The 20,384-nt window shown below is 44.6% G+C and overlaps 1 protein-coding gene across 1 annotated transcript in view; it reads right to left on the minus strand.

Moving 5' to 3' along the window:
- CFAP46 (cilia and flagella associated protein 46) overlaps window positions 1–20,384 on the minus strand; it is a 178,875-nt gene that overhangs the window by 50,313 nt on the left and 108,178 nt on the right. Inside the window, exons 36-42 of the mRNA XM_044298094.1 lie at window positions 19,758–19,901; window positions 18,441–18,641; window positions 16,719–16,825; window positions 14,952–15,134; window positions 11,933–12,065; window positions 7,225–7,422; window positions 1,625–1,816 (exon numbers count right to left, since the gene is read on the minus strand). Coding sequence (XP_044154029.1) covers window positions 1,625–1,816; window positions 7,225–7,422; window positions 11,933–12,065; window positions 14,952–15,134; window positions 16,719–16,825; window positions 18,441–18,641; window positions 19,758–19,901 — 1,158 coding nt within the window. The remainder of the gene's footprint in view (window positions 1–1,624; window positions 1,817–7,224; window positions 7,423–11,932; window positions 12,066–14,951; window positions 15,135–16,718; window positions 16,826–18,440; window positions 18,642–19,757; window positions 19,902–20,384) is intronic.

Consider the following 20,384-nt stretch of genomic DNA (forward strand, 5'->3'; position numbering starts at 1 on the left):
AAACAGCCTACAGCTATCAGGCTACAGAAGGGCATGGTGGGAGTTGTAGTTTTACAATAGCTGGAGGGCCACAGGTTGAGCATCCCTGTCACAGAGTATGGGTCAGCTCCAGTTGTTGTGAAACTACAACTCCTAGCATGCAACTGTTCTCTGAACGGGAATGGTGAGAAATATTAGAGAGTTGCAGATTCTCTCATTATACTATGATGACCGGTCACCCTTCCTAACGACTTCTAATCACAATAAAATTAAAATTCAGGAGCACTTTTTTTCCGGGTACTCCGTGCGGTGCGTCCACCCTCCTGTTATTCCTCCTGGTAATGTATGAATGGAAAACTGGGTGCTACCATTTTCCTTCTCAATAAGGACAATGTCCAAGTGTCCAAACAAGCCCCACTGCAAGGTAAGTTATAACTCCTATGAAAAAGTATGTCAATTTAATGAAACTGATTAAAGGGAGTCTGTCACCAGCAAAATCACTGACAGATCAGTTGCAGTGGCTTGTAACGCCAGCTCAGTTGAAAGATACCTTTTACTTAGGGATCTGTTGCCTCATTCTGGCAAAAATGATGCAAATGAGCTGTGAAGTGCACCGAGGGCGGGCCCAAGTCTCTCCGTGCACCCTTGTTCCTGCTCCTTCCCCTTCTTGATTTAAAGGGCCAGACAAGATGGCTGCCAGAACATGACTCTGCCATTCGAGAAGCAGGAGGAGCAAGGGTGAAAAGCTTCCTTTAAAGGGGTCATCCAGGAAATACAGTGAATACATAGCGTGTCATTATAAATAAACAAGTTAATGACGTTAATTAGCGACACATGCACTTTGTTAATGACCCCTTTAAATCAAAATGGCTGCTGTCCGTGCTCACCGTTGGAAACCAGTCATAAAATGTAAACTAGCATGGGTGGGCTGCTGCTCACAACCTGTGGGGGGGGAGACAGCAGATCTGTACCTGGTTGGTTGTGGCACAGCACAAATTCTCTGCGCCCGCGGCCTGTGCCTCTTGAACCCTGTCAGGGTGAGAGTGCGAGCTCAGGTTTGGCGGTGGTCAGTCTGTCAGGAGCTAGGTCTAGTTCTGCCCTTCCTCCCCATGCAAGTTACACTTTAAGGGCTCAGACAACCCCGCCGTGTTTTGTGATCTGTAAAATTGTGGATACAAAAAACACGGATGCCGCCCATGTGCTTTCTGCTATTTGTGGAACAGAATGGGTGGCCCATTATAAAAACGGACAAGAAAAGGACTTGCTCTATTTTTTTTGTGGGGCCATGGAATGGAGCAACGGATGCGGATAGCACACGGTGTGCTGTCCGCATCTTTTGCAGCCCCATTGAAATGAATGGGTCCGCACCAGTTCTGCAAAATTGCAGAGCGGATTCTGAGCCATTCATATGGTCGTGTGAATGATCCCGTGCGGTGAGCACAAACAGCAGCCACTTAAATTTAATGCAGCCGTCAACCCCTAGAAATGATGAGCAGGTGTAGCCTATTAAAGACATTAATCTACGGATTTATATTGAGATGCTATTTATTCGTTTGCCCATCATCCTTATATGTACAACTGAGAAATCAAGTCATCTAAATCTACGATTGAAATTAGTAACCCAGAATAGCAAAAATAAACCTACCAAATAACGGTCATTATTCCAGTACGCGTCGGGATGAAGTGGATCCATTCTAAAGGAGAGCGAACGGAGGCATTTCCCAGCTATATACAACGCCTCCGCCTTCAGATCATTACAGCCAGATGCTAATGTCAAAGCGTTTGCCAGCTGAGCTAGAGCCGCTGAGGCCACCGTCCGGCCAAGGGTTTTCCACTCCTAATAAAAAAAGAAATAAAATATAAAGGGAAAACACAATCTAAAACACCGTATCCTGTAGGGAGAATGGGTCTACCATTTGGTCATATATTCACATAGGGAGCACTCCTCACTGACCCCCCACCTCATCTGTCAAACTGATGTCCGCCATGTATCTGATTGACCACAGTCACATTCTTCTACCCATGGAAACTACCTCCTATTAGTACTGTTATCAGAGACTTGCAGCTGTCACTGGCACTGAATCTGGGGCTCTCTTGCTGTCACCATTACTGTGGTCCTGTGGCTGTCACTATAATGAATGTCCTGTGGCTGGCACTGAATCTGGGGTTCCCTAAATGTCACTGTTGCTGTGGTCCTGTGGCTGTCCTTATAATGAATGTCCTGTGCCTGGCACTAAATCTGGGGTTCTCTTGCTGTCTCTGTTAGTGTGGCTGTCACTATAATGAATGTCCTGTGTCTGGCACTGAATCTGGGGGTCTCTTGCTGTCTCTGTTACTGTGGCTGTCACTATAATGAATGTCCTGTGCCTGGCACTGAATCTGGGGTTCTCTTGCTGTCTCTGTTACTGTGGCTGTCACTACAATGAATGTCCTGTGGCTGGCACTGAATCTGGGGGTCTCTAAATGTCACTGTTGCTGTGGTCCTGTGGCTGTCACTATAATGAATGTCCTGTGTCTGGCACTGAATCTGGGGTTCTCTTGCTGTCTCTGTTAGTGTGGCTGTCACTATAATAAATGTCCTGTGCCTGGCACTGAATTTGGGGTTCTTTTGTTGTCACTGTTATGGCGGTCATGTGGCTTTCATGTGGCTTTTCAAGAATTCTAACAGTGGTCATCCCCATGCCTGAATATGCACCATGAATACATATAATTTTGTACTTAAAGGGATTCTCCAGGAATGATTTAAAATGGCTGCCAGCAACCTGTGAGTAGGACTGGTTGCCTCCGCATGTATAGCTGCCTAGGAGAGTGAGTGTGCAAGGCCTCACTACACTGCCCTACAATAGATGGTAATGGGGCGATCCGGCCTTCGATGTGCCATCATGGCTGAGCAGCCTGACAGGAAAACTCACCAGTGTGCAGTATTTGCAAGTTTCAGAGCGTAGTGTGTAGTGAGGTCCTGCTCCTTCACTCCCTTAGGCAGCTCTGTAAATGGTGGCAACCAGTCCTGCTCACATTCTAGGACAGGTTGCTGGTGACCATTTGAAATGAGTCCCCGAGAACCCCTTTAAGAGGACCTGCCACTAAATAATTGCATTCCATGAGAAATGACAGTTTTCCCTGTACAGTCTGACACTGTCCGATCAGAGCTGCCGGTGTCAGACGGCACATGCACACTCCTCATAATGGTAACAGCTAGATGGACCTTTACTAGTAGGAATAATAAAAGAATGGCAGAACACAGAGGCATAAGACTAGACCCTGCAGAATCGTTATTACAAGCAGGTGGAGAATAGCAGAGGGATGAGAGGAGGTGAGTAATGCTTAGTTCTGCCTGAAAATCCTCTTTGAAGGAACACTAAACACAAAAAAAATATATAAAAAGAAAATCTAAAAAAAAAATCAACTAACTAAAAATCAACTAACTAAAAAAAAATACCACAGCTCCTTCTCTTAAAGAAATCCTCTCTGCATATGAGGAGCTCAGCCAGTTCCACCCTCTTTCTCCTGACTGTCCTTTGTCTGGCTGTAAGACGACTGGCTGGAGCAGCAGACGCCCTCCCTCACCTACCTTGTCTGCAGTAGAACAAAGCCCATCCTTATTGTCAAGCCCTGACCTTCAAGGCTGCACTTCCACCCACTGTGGAATCATCTGTGCTGTAAATGATACCTATTCACATTTGTAGAATTCTGGATGACGATCAGTGATCTCAAGAACTAATTCGATTGGTCAATGCTCGACAATTGATTACTTTAGCTCGATTTTATGATTTTTTTAAAATGATTATCTACTGAGTCAGGGGCCTTCATTCAGCCACCGACCAAAGATGGAAGAGATCAGCAGGAGATTAACCCTGTGTTCTCTGCAGGATTCCTACTGCTGATCCAGACAAAAAACTGTTTCTGGCTGGATCATGTAGAAAATGCTGCAGACTGACAATGGGGGGGGGGGGGGGGATATATTTCCTGTTAACTTTTGCGATTTTGAGGTTAAAGAGGACCTGATGCTGTCACCCCTCCTGACCTGCCTGTTTTAATAGCTTCATGCATTCTCCATGTAATAACAATTCTCGAAAATCTATTCTTATGTAACTATAGGGGGTGCAGAGGTAGCAGTCGCTACCAGGCCCAGGAGCCTGAGGGGGCCCAAAGACCCTTGTGCCACATAAGAAGACACCAGTATTATAGAAAGTGCACGCTGTTCAAGTTACACCTCTGGCTGGAGGGAAAGGGGTAATGTCAAGAATTTGGACAGGGGGGGTGCCGTTTCAATGTTTGCCTTAGGCAGCACAAAGGCAATGTGCTTCCCTGCCCCTGGCCATAAAGCACTGAAGGAAGGGGGGCCCAAGCTAAACTCTTGCACCAGGGCCCATGAGCCTTTAGCTACGCCCCTGGGTGTGTCCCCGCACAGACTGACTCTATCCAATCAGTGCTGCCATATTCAGTCTGTGCAGGTACACCCCCCCCAACTGGTTACCGCCCCTCTGTACCCTTACTGCAGACTGCTAGCAATTCATTCATAACTTCTTGTAGAAATAATAAAGGAACGGCACAATATAGAGCCATAAGAATAGATGCCCCAGAATTGTTATTACATGGGGAATGCATGAAGCTATTAAAACAGGCATGAGTGGTGAAAGGTCCTCTTTAAGTGTTCCTTTTAAAGGGTTCAGGAGACATATTTCTGTTCCTTCTGCTCTTGAATAGAAACAAATGTGCAACCATATTGAGTGTCACATCCGGATCTCCACTAGAGTGTGGAAACGCGTCATCTGTTGGCTGCCGGTTTTTCTCCTAAGCAGTGGTTCATATGTACACCGGCTGCTGCTAAAGTTTTACTGAAGGATGTGTCACCAATTAAAACCAGATGGCTACACAGATTCTTCTTTTTCTAATCTGTTTTTTTCTTCTTATTTTTATTGCAGATTTATTTTTAATTCTATTTCCTGAACATGATTACGGGGTCGGCCATCTTGCCTGAGCTGTCCGTAACAGAATTTAGAGATATGCTTTACAGCAGCCCCCATGGGCCACAGACACACTGGTCTGGAAGGGACCTCATTGACTTCTATGGGAGAGTTTTCTAGGCATGCTCTGTGACCTGTGCAGAGGTCAGGAAAGGAGTAGATAAGCTGTGCTAAAGATGAGATATCTGTCATTGCAATCCTGTCTGTGATAATAAGCAGATAACTGCTGTAAAGTGATCTGTACAGACCAAGAAGTGACCATTGTGAAAACTGCAGGATATATATATTTTTTTTTTAATGTATGTAGTGATAGGTAGTGGAAAATGAAAAATAACATCCCAAAAAATTATTTAAAAATTATTTTTAACAAAAAAATGTTTTGATGACGCAGTCCTTTTAGTGTTTACGGTAATTGCAAGAGAAATCCTGGTCTTCACTGGAGTTTCCCTTTAACTAAAGAGAAGTACAAAGCAGTATGGAAACTTTTATACATTTATTGTAAAAGGAAATTTCCTTTGGGTTTTAAGGTATTTAAGCCTATGACTACTTATGTATATTCAGGGTCCTGCAATGCAGAAGAGCCGGGGGATATTTGTCTCAAACCAAAACTACCGTCATCATACACATGGCTCCAGTGAAGCATGGACTTCTGATAGGGCATTGACAGGAGGACCTCGCATTAATCCTGAAAGCTGTCAGACCTTGTCCACATATTTATCTAGGAAAGGAAAAAGGTTACTTTCTGACCCCACAAAAATTCTCTGGATCCAATTAATTCTATTCTGCCAAATACTGAGAAATACTTACCCCTTTTACATTCTAGCTCCATTTCCCAGCCTGTATTACATAAGTTTAAGATGAGACTATAAATGGGACGTATAGCGGGCGATACTGTATTGTGGCTCAAAAGTTTTAATTTCAGGATGCTCGCTTGCTCCAGGGGTGGTCCCGCTTATTAGGCCATCACCATCAGGTTGGCAGGGGATGGAGCTGGTTACTGCAGCGCCATTCACTACGTGGTGGACAAACCTGTGTAGTTCAGGGCCAGGGCTACACTGAAACAGCTGATTGGCAGGGGTGCGGGCTATAGGTCCCCTGCCGATCAGGTACTGTAGGATAGGCCATCCCTTGTGAAAAGCTGGACAACCCCTTTAAAGTTTTATTGCATTTTTTTCAAAATCGTGGCCATGCATGCATTCAGAGCCTCTGCAGAAAATGGAGAATGTTAGCCCAATGTTAAAGGGGTTATCCAAATTCTAAAAGATCCCCCCCAATGCTTCTCGTAAACACTATACTTACTGGCACCCGCGTCGCTCCGGATCCCTGCATGGCCACCGCTGCATCTCCCCATTATGCAGATCAAAACATCCAGCAGCCAATAGCGGGCTCCGACGGTGACCAGCCTCAAGGGGGCCCCCTTCTCTCCCAACTCAGAAAAACTCCCTGGATCAACGGCCTTCTCCAGAATCTAAATAACCATAGCCGTATTATTATTACCCTCCAGAAATACATCCAGGCCCCTCTTGAATTCCTGTATTGTACTCGCCATCACCACCTCCTCAGGCAGAGAGTTCCATAGTCTCACTGCTCTTACCGTAAAGAATCCTCTTCTATGTTGGTGAACCTTAAAAGGGTATTCCCATCTCAACATTTATAGCATATCACTGGTTATGCCTGTTCTTACCTCCAGAATGGGACACCCGAAATGAAGGGAGAGCAGCCGCTCATGCATGGTCACTACTGAGCTGGCTCAGCTATTTCTGATAGTCCCATGGAGGTTAATGGAGAGGTGGTCATGCTAACACGGCCTGATCTCCATTGATTTCTATGGAGCTTCTGAAAATAGCTGAGTGTGCACGCTCGGCTATCGTTGGACGTCCCACAGCAGTTGTGCTGTCCTACGTGGTGGGATCGCCTTCACTTTGGGGGCTTGTTCTGGACGTAGGAATGTGCCAGGCGTAGGACCTGCATCTATTTGATATTTGTGGCATATCATAGTGATGGACCAAAACCAACTCGTAATTTTTTTTTTTACTTTCAACAGATAAAAATCAAAAACGTTTTGGAAGTTAACCTTCAAGAATCACGCGTTACAGTTTTGGGATGTAGCGCTCTCACCGCACTATAAATGGACAGTGCGGGGGTATCGGGAAGTGTATTAGAAAATTGCTTCATGACACAAAGAATACCAATGATTTCCTTAACCAGCACATCCCTTTAAGTAAAAAAAAAAAGTTCAGTAAGTCGTGGATGTAGACGCATAGAGAAGCACGCATACCTGCTCCACGGAGTTACAATCGGGGGTCGCCCTTACAAATTCTTCCACAATGACACGCAGTTCTCCTTTGCGTTTTTCTTCTTCCAGTTTCTCTCCCTCCTCCTTGATGACGAGCTGGACGATTTCCAATGACAGTTCAGCAAAATCAAGCTTCATTTTTACAAGTTTTCTCTGTACTGGCAAACTAATCCCCCCTGCCTGAAAAACAAATGAAAGCCGGAAGCTGAGCAATCCATAATGTCTACAGAAGGACCGACATTCTCACAAATTACAAGGAAAAACAGCTAAACCAGTTAAAGGGCACCTGTCAGCAGGTTTGTACCCATGACACTGGCTGACCTGTCACATGTGCACTTGGCAGCTGAAGGCAAGCAGCTGCAGAGAGAGCAGAGCCTCTAGGTGTAACGGCAACGCCCCCATTGCTCCCAGAGGCTCATTTGCATATGTCAAAACATCATAAACATGGGACCAACACAGATGCCTTCAGCTGCCAAGTGCACATGTAACAGGTCAGCCAGTGTCATAGGTACAAATCTGCTGACAGATGCCCTTTAAAGGGGTTTTACCATCTCAGACAATGGGGGCATATCACTAGGATATTCCCCGATTGTCTGATAGGTGCGGTTCCCACCTCTGGGACCCGCACCTACAATGAGAACGGAGCTGGTAAATGAAAGGAGGGCGCACTGCGCTTGCGCAGCCGCCCTCCATTCAGTTCTATGGGGCCGCTAAAAATAGCAGAGCGCTGGCTCGGCTATTTCCGTCTGCTCCATAGAAATAAATGGGAGCAGGTACCGCGTGTGCGCGATGCGCTCCCATTCACTTCTATGGGAGCAGCAAGGAGCAGCGCTTGGTGGTGGACGGACCCCGGAAAATCCGGGGTCCTCCAGCCACAGCTCACCCGCTCTATTCTCGTTGTAGGTCCGGGTCCCAGAAACCCCCACCTATCAGATAATGGGGGCATATCCTAGCGATATGCCCCCATTGTATGTGATGGGAAAACCCCTTTAAGCGGGTACAGGAACTGAATGGAAAAGACCAGTATGACAATTAATTCAATCTATTTACCGCCTGTATAAAATGTGCCATTATTATTTTGAATAAGCGAATAAATCTGAGACCTATAGCGCCATCTGTAATCCTAGTTTGGCCAATGTACAGCTAATCTTAAAGGGAACCTGTCACCGTGAAATGCAGTGCAATCTGCAGGCAGCATGAGCAGGAGCTGAGCAGACTGATGTATAGCTTTATGGGAAAAGATTCAGTAAAAGTTGCATTTCATTCATTTACATTCCTGCCCATTCTGGGCTTTGCAGTCCTGGAGGCGGAGCTATCAGCGATTGACAGCTCTCTCTGTATACACAGGCATAGCGGGAAGGCTGTCAGTCACTGTGAGGACCGTCTCCTGGACTTCAAAGCTCAGAATGAGCAGGAATGTAAATGAATAAAATATAAGTTTTACTGAATCTTTTCCCATCTATACATCAGTCTGCTCAGCTCCTCCTGCTCTATAACCGGCTGCCTGCAGCTCGGACGCCATGTTCAACGTGACAGGCTCCCTATAAAACATGAGTGGTAAAGATGCATTTGTAAATGATATGCTTAAAGGGGCTGTCCAAAATTTTGATGGCCTGTCCTCAGGATAGACCATTAATATCTGGTTCTTTCAAGCCGATGTGCAGGACTAATTAACAATTATCGGAAATGTTTAGTTACTAAAGGCAAAGGTTCATAACGTACTTTTGCCTCTGACAGTCATGCGATATCGGATCATTATTCTCAGTAAATAAATGACCAGGTCTAATATGTTTGACTTAAGTAAATGGTTGTCTTTTAGGACCTTTGTGAAAATCTGATGCAGTTTTAGATCAAATTTATGCAGCATTCTAGAAATTTCTGAAGGGTTCACAAACTTTCAAGCATCACTGTATGGCATACCAAGATTTCTAGGAACTGGGGACTGTCTAAACTAATGAAAATTCCGACACCTCGTGAGGCTTATGTAGAAATTAATACCAAAAAACTTGTATTATTTACACAACGTCATAAGACTGGAGATGCCAGACAGATAAATATGCAGGATACAAGACGGCATTGTAGAATCTGGGGATATAATGCTTCCATGCCCAGCGCCTCTGTTCTAAGTGTCGCACCAAAAAAAAAAAAGTACAAAAACCAATTGATATCTGTGCAGTAGAGTGCCGGTCATGTTACCCGGCGTATAGCAACCCTGTTTACTGAGTCACTGCCCTACAGGTCTTTGGCTTTTTGTATATTGCAGATGGCACAACTGATATTAGTGTATTTCCTTGGGAAGATCACACACTTGGAGGAAGAATGGCAAATTGTGCCAATGGGAGATGAGCTGTAGCCAGGGGAGTAACTACCATAGCGGCAGACCATGCGACTGCTATGGGGCCCAGGGCAAGAGGGGGCCCAGTCTTAGTTGGGATTATCTTCTCTTCTACTGGAAGTGAAAACTTGGTCATGACTCTACCCTCTAAAGCAGGCACCCTCAAACTGCGGCCCTCCAGCTGTTGCAAAACTACAACTTCCAGCATGCCCTAACAGCCTACAGGTATCAGCCTACCGCAGGGCATTGTGGGAGTTGTAGTTTTACAACAGCTGGAGGGCCGCAGTTTGAGGATGCCTGCTCTAAAGGAACAACTTTTAGCAAATGAAGCAGTGGAGAAAATACGCCACTGGCTGTAGCTTTTTTTCGTTTTTAACATCAAGCAATCTGTGATCCATGGGCGGTTGTTAAGGGGTTAATAGTACTGATTTACAATTAGCACAACCATTGCCAAAAGTATCAGCCCACTCCTATCTGATACTGTGCATGCTTTGTGGTGATGTACACAGTATAAGTGCTGGAAGGCGTCTATATCCCACCCAGATACCTCAGCTGGGTGAGATGCATAAGATCCAGAAAGCTGCAGGGGTTTCAGCAAAGCGTAGTTTGCTGAGACAGTTTTGTTTACATTTTGTTCTGGGCTGGTTTTTATTTGGACTGGTGGATAGGTTTGGTAGTGGGATCTGCCAGTCACACCCTTCCAGTACGTGTGTTGTCTTTTGCCGGAGGTGATCGCAGGTGAGACCTGCTGTAATCAAGGAGGGATAAAACCAACCCTCTGTGTGTCAGTCTGGGGAGAGAGGACTTGGAAACAGAGACCTAGTGAGGCTCTGGGTGGTCTCAGCCAGGAGGTCTGAGGGACCAGGAGGCTGTGTAGCCGGATCTCTTCCCGGTCTGGATTTGTGTTTGGTGATCAGACCTGCTATGGGTTGGAGCCTGAGACCCTGTCTATAAGCTGTGCTTAGGTGTGAGTCAGGGAAAAGTACTTTGTATTAGGAAGTGCCTAGACGGGCAGGTGTTTATTTTGATGTTGATGTTTGTGTGGGTGCTGAAGTGCCAAAATAAAGCACCAGTTTTGACATTAAATCCTGTTGTCTGCGAAGAAGTCCGTGATTGCGACCCCCTGAGAGCGAGCTATCCCTTACAGCTTATACATTACAAGTGTGAAATAAAGTTATAAAATAGTAATCCCATAATGTGATTAAATTTTTTTTTAAAATATAAATAATGTAATAAAAAATAAAAGAAGCCATTGTTTACTGTGAAATAAATTTTGCTCTGCACACATTAAATAAAAATAACAAATACACATACATGCATTAGGCGTCCACACGTTCGTGATAACCTGAAGAATTTCATTATCAGGTAATTTTGTTGTAAAAAAACAGAAAGAAAAAATGACACAAATCACATTTTTTTCTATGTTTCTGCAGCGAAAAAATTATATAAATGACACCGTAAATTTACTTTTTTTCCACCGAATAAGATACACTGACAGGAAAATGTCAGGGCGTCTTATAAGGCAAATACTAATGAGCGCTTCCATTATGGAAGCGCTCATTAGGACAGAAGAGCGGTCACTGCACAGCACGGCAGGAAGAGCCGGAGGAGCGCTGGATCTCAGGAATGGCAGCGGCGTCTGGAACAAGAGAGGTGAGCTGATTTATTCATTTTTTCTCTGATCTGAGGTCTGATTAACATTGGGAGTCTGATCTAAGGTCTGAATTAGTGATTTGAGCTGGGGACTAATTAATATAGGGGGTCTGACTAACATTGGGAGTCTGATCTAAGGTCTGAATTAGTGATCTGAGCTGGGGACTAGTTAATATAGGGTGTCTGACTAACATTGGGGGTCTGATCTGAGGTCAGATGAAAAATATTTTCTCTTATTTTACTCCTCTAAAACCTAGGTGAGTCTTATGGACAGGTGAGTCTTATAGGGCGATACATACGGTGTATGTACTCCTGAACCACGCCAAAACATAACAGCAATAATAGTATTTCTCCCGCATAAAACAAGCCCTCAGACAGCCATGCCAATGGAAAAAAAAACTAAAAACTTTATAGCTGCTGAAATGGATAGAGAAAACAAAAAACTGAAAAATGATGTTGGTCAGTAAGGCTTTTTCAGGCCTAAACATTTAGGGGTTAGAGTGGATGGGACTGAACTGCAATACCAGGTGCAGCCACTACCAAAAGTACAGTGCTGTGCCTGGTAAACAATGAAGAGGACACAATGCTCAACAGGTGATCGATGGGGGTGCTGAGAGGTGGTCCCATCAATTTTATAGTGCAGTATAAGCCCTTTAATAAAAAAAAAATAGCAAACTATGAGAAAAAAAGATCAGTATTTACCTCAATAACAGCAGACCGTTGAATGTTGTATAGTATCTGTTCTACAGCAGAGATTGCTTTCTCCGCCATAACATATGCATCCAGATAGTAACCGTGCTTACGTCCCAAGTCTTCTACGCTGCAGCCCAGGATCCTTACATAGAATAATGGAAAGAGAATAAAAAGGTGCAAAAATAATGAGAAAAAAAAACAAAAGAAATAAAAGAACCAAACATAATGAATATAAACATTTCCAATATTCTTACATCTCCTGCATATGTATAAAGCATCAGCTCTGCTGAACTAGACAAGAAAAAGCCGATCTACTGCATAGTGACCAGAATCAAACCAGCACCGATACAGGAGAGAGACACGATTCAAATAATAATATTAATCGTAAAATAATAAACCCCTTACTAATAAATTATAGGCACATGAATAGTCACTGCCACGATGACAGAAAAGCCCATTGATGAGCGCTTCTATACAGGTCCCACCACTCCAAGGCGACTTCATCTATTCTGCAAGTGGAACCGTCAGCTCTCCTGTAACAGTCCTTAAAGGGGTTGTACCAAGTTTTTAAGCAGCTGCTTGCTGGGGGTCCTACCACTGGGACCCCCACCAAACAAGAAGAGGGTTCCTAATCTCCTGTTTTGAGGGAGTGGCAGGTTGTACTTACTATGGGCACCACGTTACCCTCACGCTTGTTCTGATAAACCTTTTATGTTTACACTGTGGTAACCATGTGGCATCATGATGACACAGCTCAATGCCATCTGGTGGCCGATTCTCACTATTTGGTAATGTGGCACTAATTACACCACACACCGGGCTGTCTAACATGCAGACGTATAAACTTAAGGCCCCTTTCATGGCCCGATGTAGCAAGCGACTGTCGGGAAAGAAGCGTTCCTGACAATCGCCTGCTCGTCAGTGGAGGAGAAAGGTGCATTTACATGCAGCGATCTCCTCCATATTATGGGGAGGAGAGATCACTAATGCCATCGCTCGTCCCCATTCCGAATCATTGTTTGCTGGCAGCAGAGGCTGTTTAGACACCAGGATCTGCGGCCGGCAACAAATTTAGGTGACCACATATAAGATCCTATTACGCGAAGAACGAACGTTTCGCTCGTTCCTCGGGTAATCAGCAGCACCTTTACACAGTAGATTATAGTAATTTGCCTGAGCATCGGGCAGTGTAAAAGGCCCTCAAGCCCCCTTCTTAGTGTCTGCATCAGCCATGAAGGAAAAGGGAGCTTATCTAATGAACTGAGCCAGTCATCCCCTTCCAAGTATGTCACCGACACAGAGAGTGGGAGCGCGCTCTGCCGGTGTCAGAATGAGAGTGAGAGCTACACCTCCAGGCCCGGGAGAGGTTAAGTACAGTAATCAGTTTTATTCATTTACATTTGGATACTAACCAAAGACCGCAAAGGTCACATTCATTCAAATGTTTGTAAAAACCTCATCGACTGACATGAAGCGTAATACTGTATGCGCTAAAATAATTAAGATGGACAAGGGTCTTAATTTTGGCGCATCTCGGGAGATCGACCAGAAAATTAAATCTACACTAGCAAGAAGCTGGCGTTATGTATGCCAGTTATCTGGTGCAAGAATTGTAAAATTTGTCGGCCCACGTAGGTCCCGATCTCTTCGGCAAACTTTTTAGAAAAGTGGCGGGCGTGCTGTAAAAGGGGGAAACAGTAGTGGGGTCATTTATTGAGACCAGCGTTTTAGATGCTGGTCTTAAAAAGGGTTTCTACCACCAGAAATACAGTTATGTAGCTGACTGACATGAGCGATGCGCCCATGTCAGCACTACATAACAGTATGTTTCTAACAGTAGTTCCTGCAGCTGTTTTTGTTAAAAACATACTTTTATAGATATACTAATGAGCCTCTAGGTGCTATGTGGGCGTCATTAGCACCTAGAGGGCTCCGTTCACTAACCATTTCAGCCGCCCATCGCGTCCCTCCAGCCCGCCCCGCTCCTGTTGATTGACATGAAACTTCTCAGTATCGAGTACCAATTCCCACGCCTGCGCCGCGCGCTTCTGTATTCGGTGCAGTGAGTGAATGCCACGCTCCTGGTGCCGGCTTCCTCATTGTAACGTAGTTGGCGCAGGCACAGTGAGGAGGCCGGCGCCGGGAGAATACAGAAGCGCGCGGCGCAGGCGCGGGAATTGGTACTCGATACTGAGAAGTTTCACGTCAATCAACAGGAGCGGGGCGGGCTGGAGGGACGCGATGGGCGGCTGAAATGGTTAGTGAACGGAGCCCTCTAGGAGCTAATGATGCCCACATAGCACCTAGAGGCTCATTAGCATATCTATAAAAGTAAGTTTTTAACAAAAACGGCTGCAGGAACTACTGTTAGAAACATACTGTTACGTAGTGCTGACATGGGCGCATCGCTAATGTCAGTCAGCTACATAACAGTATTTCTGGTGGTAGAAACCCTTTAATAACCCTGCGCTGGCGCTTGATGCACCTAAGATATTTATGTAGAGGCGCCGGCCTCTACATAACTTAGACGCATCCACTGGCGGCGCCTAACAGCCTTAGATCTACGTCCTCTACCTTGCTGGTGTAGATTTAGATAATTTTCTACGCCAAAAACTGGAATACAAAATGATAAATGAGACAAGCCTGTCTGTCCGCCCTCGCCATACCCCCCCCTTTTTTTTTTTTTTACAACTGGCATACATGTTGTGGAAGAAGTCGTAGAATCTGCGACAGATCTACGAGCATTTCTATTCATAAATGACCCCCTACATTTTTGTGCAAAACAGGACATGCAACAAAATTTGCAGCTTTAATATATTTCCCCAATAGGATACATTGCTTGACAAGTGCCCCGACTATGGATATGTGAACCACACAAAACAGCGCTGTCATTTTTTCCGGAGTTACGGTTTGCATCACTTTTCACCCTGATTAAGCATTGTTATCGTGTTGGGTGCCACCCGGTCAGAGCGGGGTCCTTGCTGTAACTGGTGAGCTGCTTTATACTGGCCAAATATAAGCACAATACCTCAAAATATTAGCGTGTTCCATCATGAATTCTGCTCTGTACTCCTTGTGTCCATAGCGGAGGAGATCGGCTTCAGTTTGGCTCATCTTGTCACACATATCAAGCAGTACTACAACCACCTGAGACGGTTCACTACCTTTACACATCAACGCCTGGGCATTTTTTAAAAGAATTGCAAATTTCCTAAAAAAAAAAAAAAAAATACAAAAAATAAATAAAGATTTACTATAATTGGAATCATCAGGGAAACGCAAAATACGATCATTTTTTTTCTGTTGTGTCCCCATGTCTAGTGATATAACAGAGACCTTAAAGGGGTTGTACAGGATTAGAAAATGTATGTCCAGCAGTAATCCCCATATCCAATGCACTAGCGCATGCGGCTCGGTCTGCGATACTTTACGTCACCCCATGTCCTCATAGACTGTAAGCTCTTGAGGGCAGGGCCCTCTCTCCTAGCTTTTCAACTGTGTATTAGCCTGTAAGGCCTCATGCACACGACCGTATGTATTTTGCGGTCTGCAAAACACGGATCCGCTAAAAATTGATGACGTCTGTGTGCATTCCGTATTTTGCGGAACGGCCCAGCTGGCCCCTAATAGAACAGTCCTATCCTTGTCCATAATGCGGACAATGATAGGACATGTTCTATACTTTTGCGGAACGGATATACGGAAACGGAATGCACATGGAGTAACTTCCGTTTTCTTGTGGACGCATTGAAATAAATGGTTCCGCATACGGTCTACCAAAAAAAACTAACGGATACAGAAAGTAAATAAGTTTGTGTGCATGAGCCCTAATTCTGTGATGTCTACTTTATCTGTATATAAATGATAAAGCGCTGCGGAATATGGTGGCGCTATATAAATATAAAGATTATTATCGGAGCTCGGCTTCATTGGTGTGAATAGGGTTGAGCTGTAATACAATCTGTGGACAGATGGGGCGCTTTTTTGGAACAAACGTAGGCTTCTAATCCTGGATAACAAAGAAGAAAGCATTACAAGACAGACAGAGCAATAACATGGGCATTTCAAAGTACTGTAAGCAATACACAATTAACCCTTGAGAGTGCTTTTAGTTTGGGCCATGAATATCATGAGGGCACAAGGTCAGACTCAGAGAAGGTTCCAGGTTCAAAGAAAAGAAATATTCCGGTTAAAGTTATCTATGACTATTAAATCGGTGGGCAGCAGTGGAACCACCACTCATCATGAGAATGTGACCCTGCCTGCCTGAAATAAATGGAGAGTCAGGTCAGACATGAGCACTGCCGCGACAATCAGCTTCACGTGACGGCCGGAGGCTACTCGCCTGCTACGAGTGGTCCTACAGATAGGAATAGAGCGCCAGTGTGTATCCTCAACATGATGCTTCATTCAGGCCTCTCATGATACGTGGGGATCCCAGCGGTCAGCCCACCACTGATTTAATAGCTGTCCCCTATCCCGTGGATGATAGGGTTTCATCCAACCTTAATGCCCCTTTAACACCATACTAAAAGGGGGAGTATAGGTGGAGCCAGAGAAAAGGGGGGCTACTGAACGTCACACCTTTCTCTCATTGAATTGTGTGTACCATTAAAGAAACAGATATGGTAGTGGTTCATGGGGATATGGATGACTTCTCTCTCTCTATACTAATGTTCCTCTGTATCTGGAGGGGATACAGTGACTTCAGGGGAATACTGAACCCTCATTGTAACATCCGTCCACATTCCGAAATTGTGAAAATCTGCGAGTCCAGCTCTGCACCAAGACCTACCTGGCATGTAACTTGGCTATAAGAAGGCCGTAATCAGGTTCCCGGTTTGTTTCTTTCTGCATCATGTTTCTAAAAACGTCTATGGTGGTTTCCAAGAGTTTTACAGCCTGAAAAAAGGAAATTGTCAAAAATTGTCATATTTTTTTTTTCCAATTCAAGTCAATTTATTCTGTAGGACAAGAATAACACTGGAGTTGTGGTGGAACACTGTAGGAGTTGTGGTGGAACACTGTAGGAGTTGTGGTGGAACACTGTAGGAGTTGTAGTGGAATACTGTAGGAGTTGTGGTGGAATACTGTAGGAGTTGTAGTGGAACACTGTAGGAGTTGTAGTGGAACACTGTAGGAGTTGTAGTGGAATACTGTAGGAGTTGTAGTGGAATACTGTAGGAGTTGTAGTGGAATACTGTAGGAGTTGTAGTGGAATACTGTAGGAGTTGTAGTGGAATACTGTAGGAGTTGAACAAATAACATGACAACCTGGCTGCCAAGGACAAGCTGCCTGACAACCCCCATGTAAGAAGCTGCAGTGCTGGTCAGTGAATTCTTAGCCAGCAGTTTGGGGCACACTTTGTTTTAGCCTTAATACCCGCCCTGCGCTGGCAGCTGGTGTTGAGCGAAGCCGATGAGCCAAAGTAAGTTATTCACAAAGTCGCGAGTGACTTCATTGAATAACGTCAGTAATTGATTTTTAAAGTGGAAAACGAACTCAGCTTCAGTTCTGAGGTACTAGTCGGAACCGAAGCTGCAAGTCTGCAAGTGACACACAACCTGTGCTACTTGCAGATTTTGTCACAGCTCTTGACACAGATGCATTGCAAAAGGTGAAATCTGCTCTGTAAATCCCCACAAACAATTGAAATGTTGTGGTTTTCAAAATTTGCACCGTAGGTCAATTTCCTGGTGGAAAATTTGCACACCGTAAGATTTTGAAAATAGATCTTTAGCCCTCTTTCACACTGCGAGTTTTCTGCGCGGGTGCAATGCGTGAGGTGAACGCATTGCACCCGCACTGAATCCGGACCCATTCATTTCTATGGGGCTGTGCAGATGAGCGGTGATTTTCACGCATCACTTGTGCGTTGCGTAAAAAGCGCAGCATGCTCTATATTGTGCGTTTTCCACGCAACGCAGGCCTCATAGAAGTGAATGGGGCTGCGTGAAAATCACAAGCATCCGCAAGCAAGTGTGGATGCGGTGTGCGATTTTCACGTATGGTTGCTAGGAGATGATCAGGATGGGGACCCGATCATTATTATTTTTACATAGATATGTAGGGCATCCGTATTTTGCGGATCAGCGGTTTGCCGACCACAAAACACACATGGGCGTGTGCATGAGCAGTTGTTCTTGGCTGTTTCTGTACCCTCCCATAGATTATAATGCAGAGTGAATCCCGTGCTGCTCCTTGCAATGCATGTCTGAATATCCTTTCTATACTTGATATTCATAGAGCAGAAGCTTTTTTACATTGCTCCCCAGTGAAGTCTAATGTCGTATGGTTTGTCCTGGTTAATGTTGAGCGAACTTGTGTTTTCAAGTTCGGCGTACAAGCCTTGGCTTATCTAACAATTCTGTTATGGATTCCGCTACCACGGACCATAAGTTATGTTCTGTGGTGGCGGAATCCTTAACGAAATTCTTAGATAACCTGAACCCAAACCTTGTACGCCGAACTTGAAAACACATGTTCGCTCATCCCTAGTCCTGGTCAAAGTCTTACCTTCTTTCCTCCACCTTCCTTCTTAGCACCTAGAACTGCCTCAGTGAGGGTAATTGAGGTTTTATACCAAAGTTCTGCATCTCTTGGGAGATCTTTGACTTCCATCAGCAAGGACTTTGCTTGCCCATAATTCTTCTCGCTGACGGCCAACACCGACAACAGGTAGAGACACTTCAGCAGGTAATGCCCATCACCCATATCCTGCAAGGAAGGCAACATATGAGGAAACATACTGCATGGTCATGAGTCTTGCAAATTAAAGGAGAAACATCATTTTATGGAGAGGGGTGTACTGGACGGGTTTAAATTAGAGGAAAATCTGATATTGGGTTAAATGAATGAATATTGAAATCTTAACATCTTCCAGGGAGACAATGTTCTGTGTTTACAGGATCCTTTCAGATTCCAGCTCAGAGGTCATTCAGAAGAATGAAAGCACCAACGTAAAACCGCACACACTAAGTGCTGACATGCAGTTCTCTTAGCTAAGCGAAGCAGCCGTTTTACTGGCTAGAGCAGCGCTAAATCCCGCCCATCAGTGCCGGTGACGTCACCGGGGTTCCTGGCAGGCCCATGGAGAGCCCCGGTACATCACCGGATCTCCAAAAAATGCCTTTGCCCTGCGCGATTTAGCTCAGGGCAAAGGAAAGCATCGGAGTATGAACTGCTCCGATGCTCAAGTCAGGGGGGCTGCCTGGGGGAAAATGGAGGTATGTCCGGGTTCAGCTCTGATCCCGGACAACCCCTCTAAGTCACTGTTGATGCCAGGCCGCCGCCACCCCCCCCCCCCCCCCCCACACACACACAGAACAAGGCACAGCATCTACCTTTTTGGCTTATTTGCTTCATAAATATGTTTAATATAAGATGCACCAAAATGCATCAGATTTGGAGCAAATTAGCCAGAATTCTGCCACAGCCAAAACAGTAAATGTGGTTTCCGAATCCTCCATTCCCTAAGATGTGGGGACCACTAAGCCTTCGCTGAAAGCTGGAGAATTTAGATTTTTGGGATGTGATTTCTTTATTTTTTTTTTGTGAATATTCTCTTCAAAGGAACGATAATAGTGATTCCTGAGAATGACATTTTCTGTGACAAGGACAGAATTATTTCATGTTTTTGGCACATTAGTAGCATCAAGTTATTGTCATGACTGGCTGGACCGGGGAATAGCCACGTGCAATCCAGCCGCCACCCTAAATAGACAGGCCGTAGGGTCAAATGGCTTCATCTGCATCGTAGGAGGCATTTTATTTTGTCAGATTAGGTTCATAAATCTCCGTAAGCTTTTCAGAGGTTCAGTAAGTCGGTCTCACCTGGAGAGATTTATAAGCTTGTGTTAAAAGAACCCGAGCTGGGTGAAAAAATCCAAGATCTATCAGTACGTCGGCCTTCTCCAGCCACAGATATGGGAGAGAACATCCACTCAATCCCGTCCCATCGGCGGGTATGCTCAACATCTGGAGGGGGAAAAAGCAGAGGATTTCCAGGTAACATTCTGGAGATAAAGTGACAGATTTTCTTTTTTTCCCACAATAAATTTTTGTTGAATTTTTACAATTTTTAAAGGTAAAAAATAGTTAACAAGTTGATTGTATAAAATATAAATTTCATGTTTTTCATTAGATAGTTTTTCTTTTATATCAGATTTAATGTGTGGTGGTTATTAATTAATTACAAGTAAAATATAATAGTAATGAAATAATAATAATCTTTATTTATATAGCACCGCCATATTCTGCAGAGGGTTCATGTACAAAACAGAAGACATCACAAAGTTACTGGCTAATATAAAACTGAAACACTAGGAGTGAGGGCCCTGCTCGCAAGAGCTTACAATCTATGAGGAAGTAGCTGATTGTTATCGGAAGTGGTGCAGCCATCTTTGTACTGAAGAGAGTGGTGTAGGCCAATCAGCGCGGGCTAGTGCTTTGGGCGATTAC

Source organism: Bufo gargarizans, chromosome 6 (genome assembly GCF_014858855.1).
Source record: "Bufo gargarizans isolate SCDJY-AF-19 chromosome 6, ASM1485885v1, whole genome shotgun sequence".
NCBI lineage: Eukaryota > Metazoa > Chordata > Amphibia > Anura > Bufonidae > Bufo > Bufo gargarizans.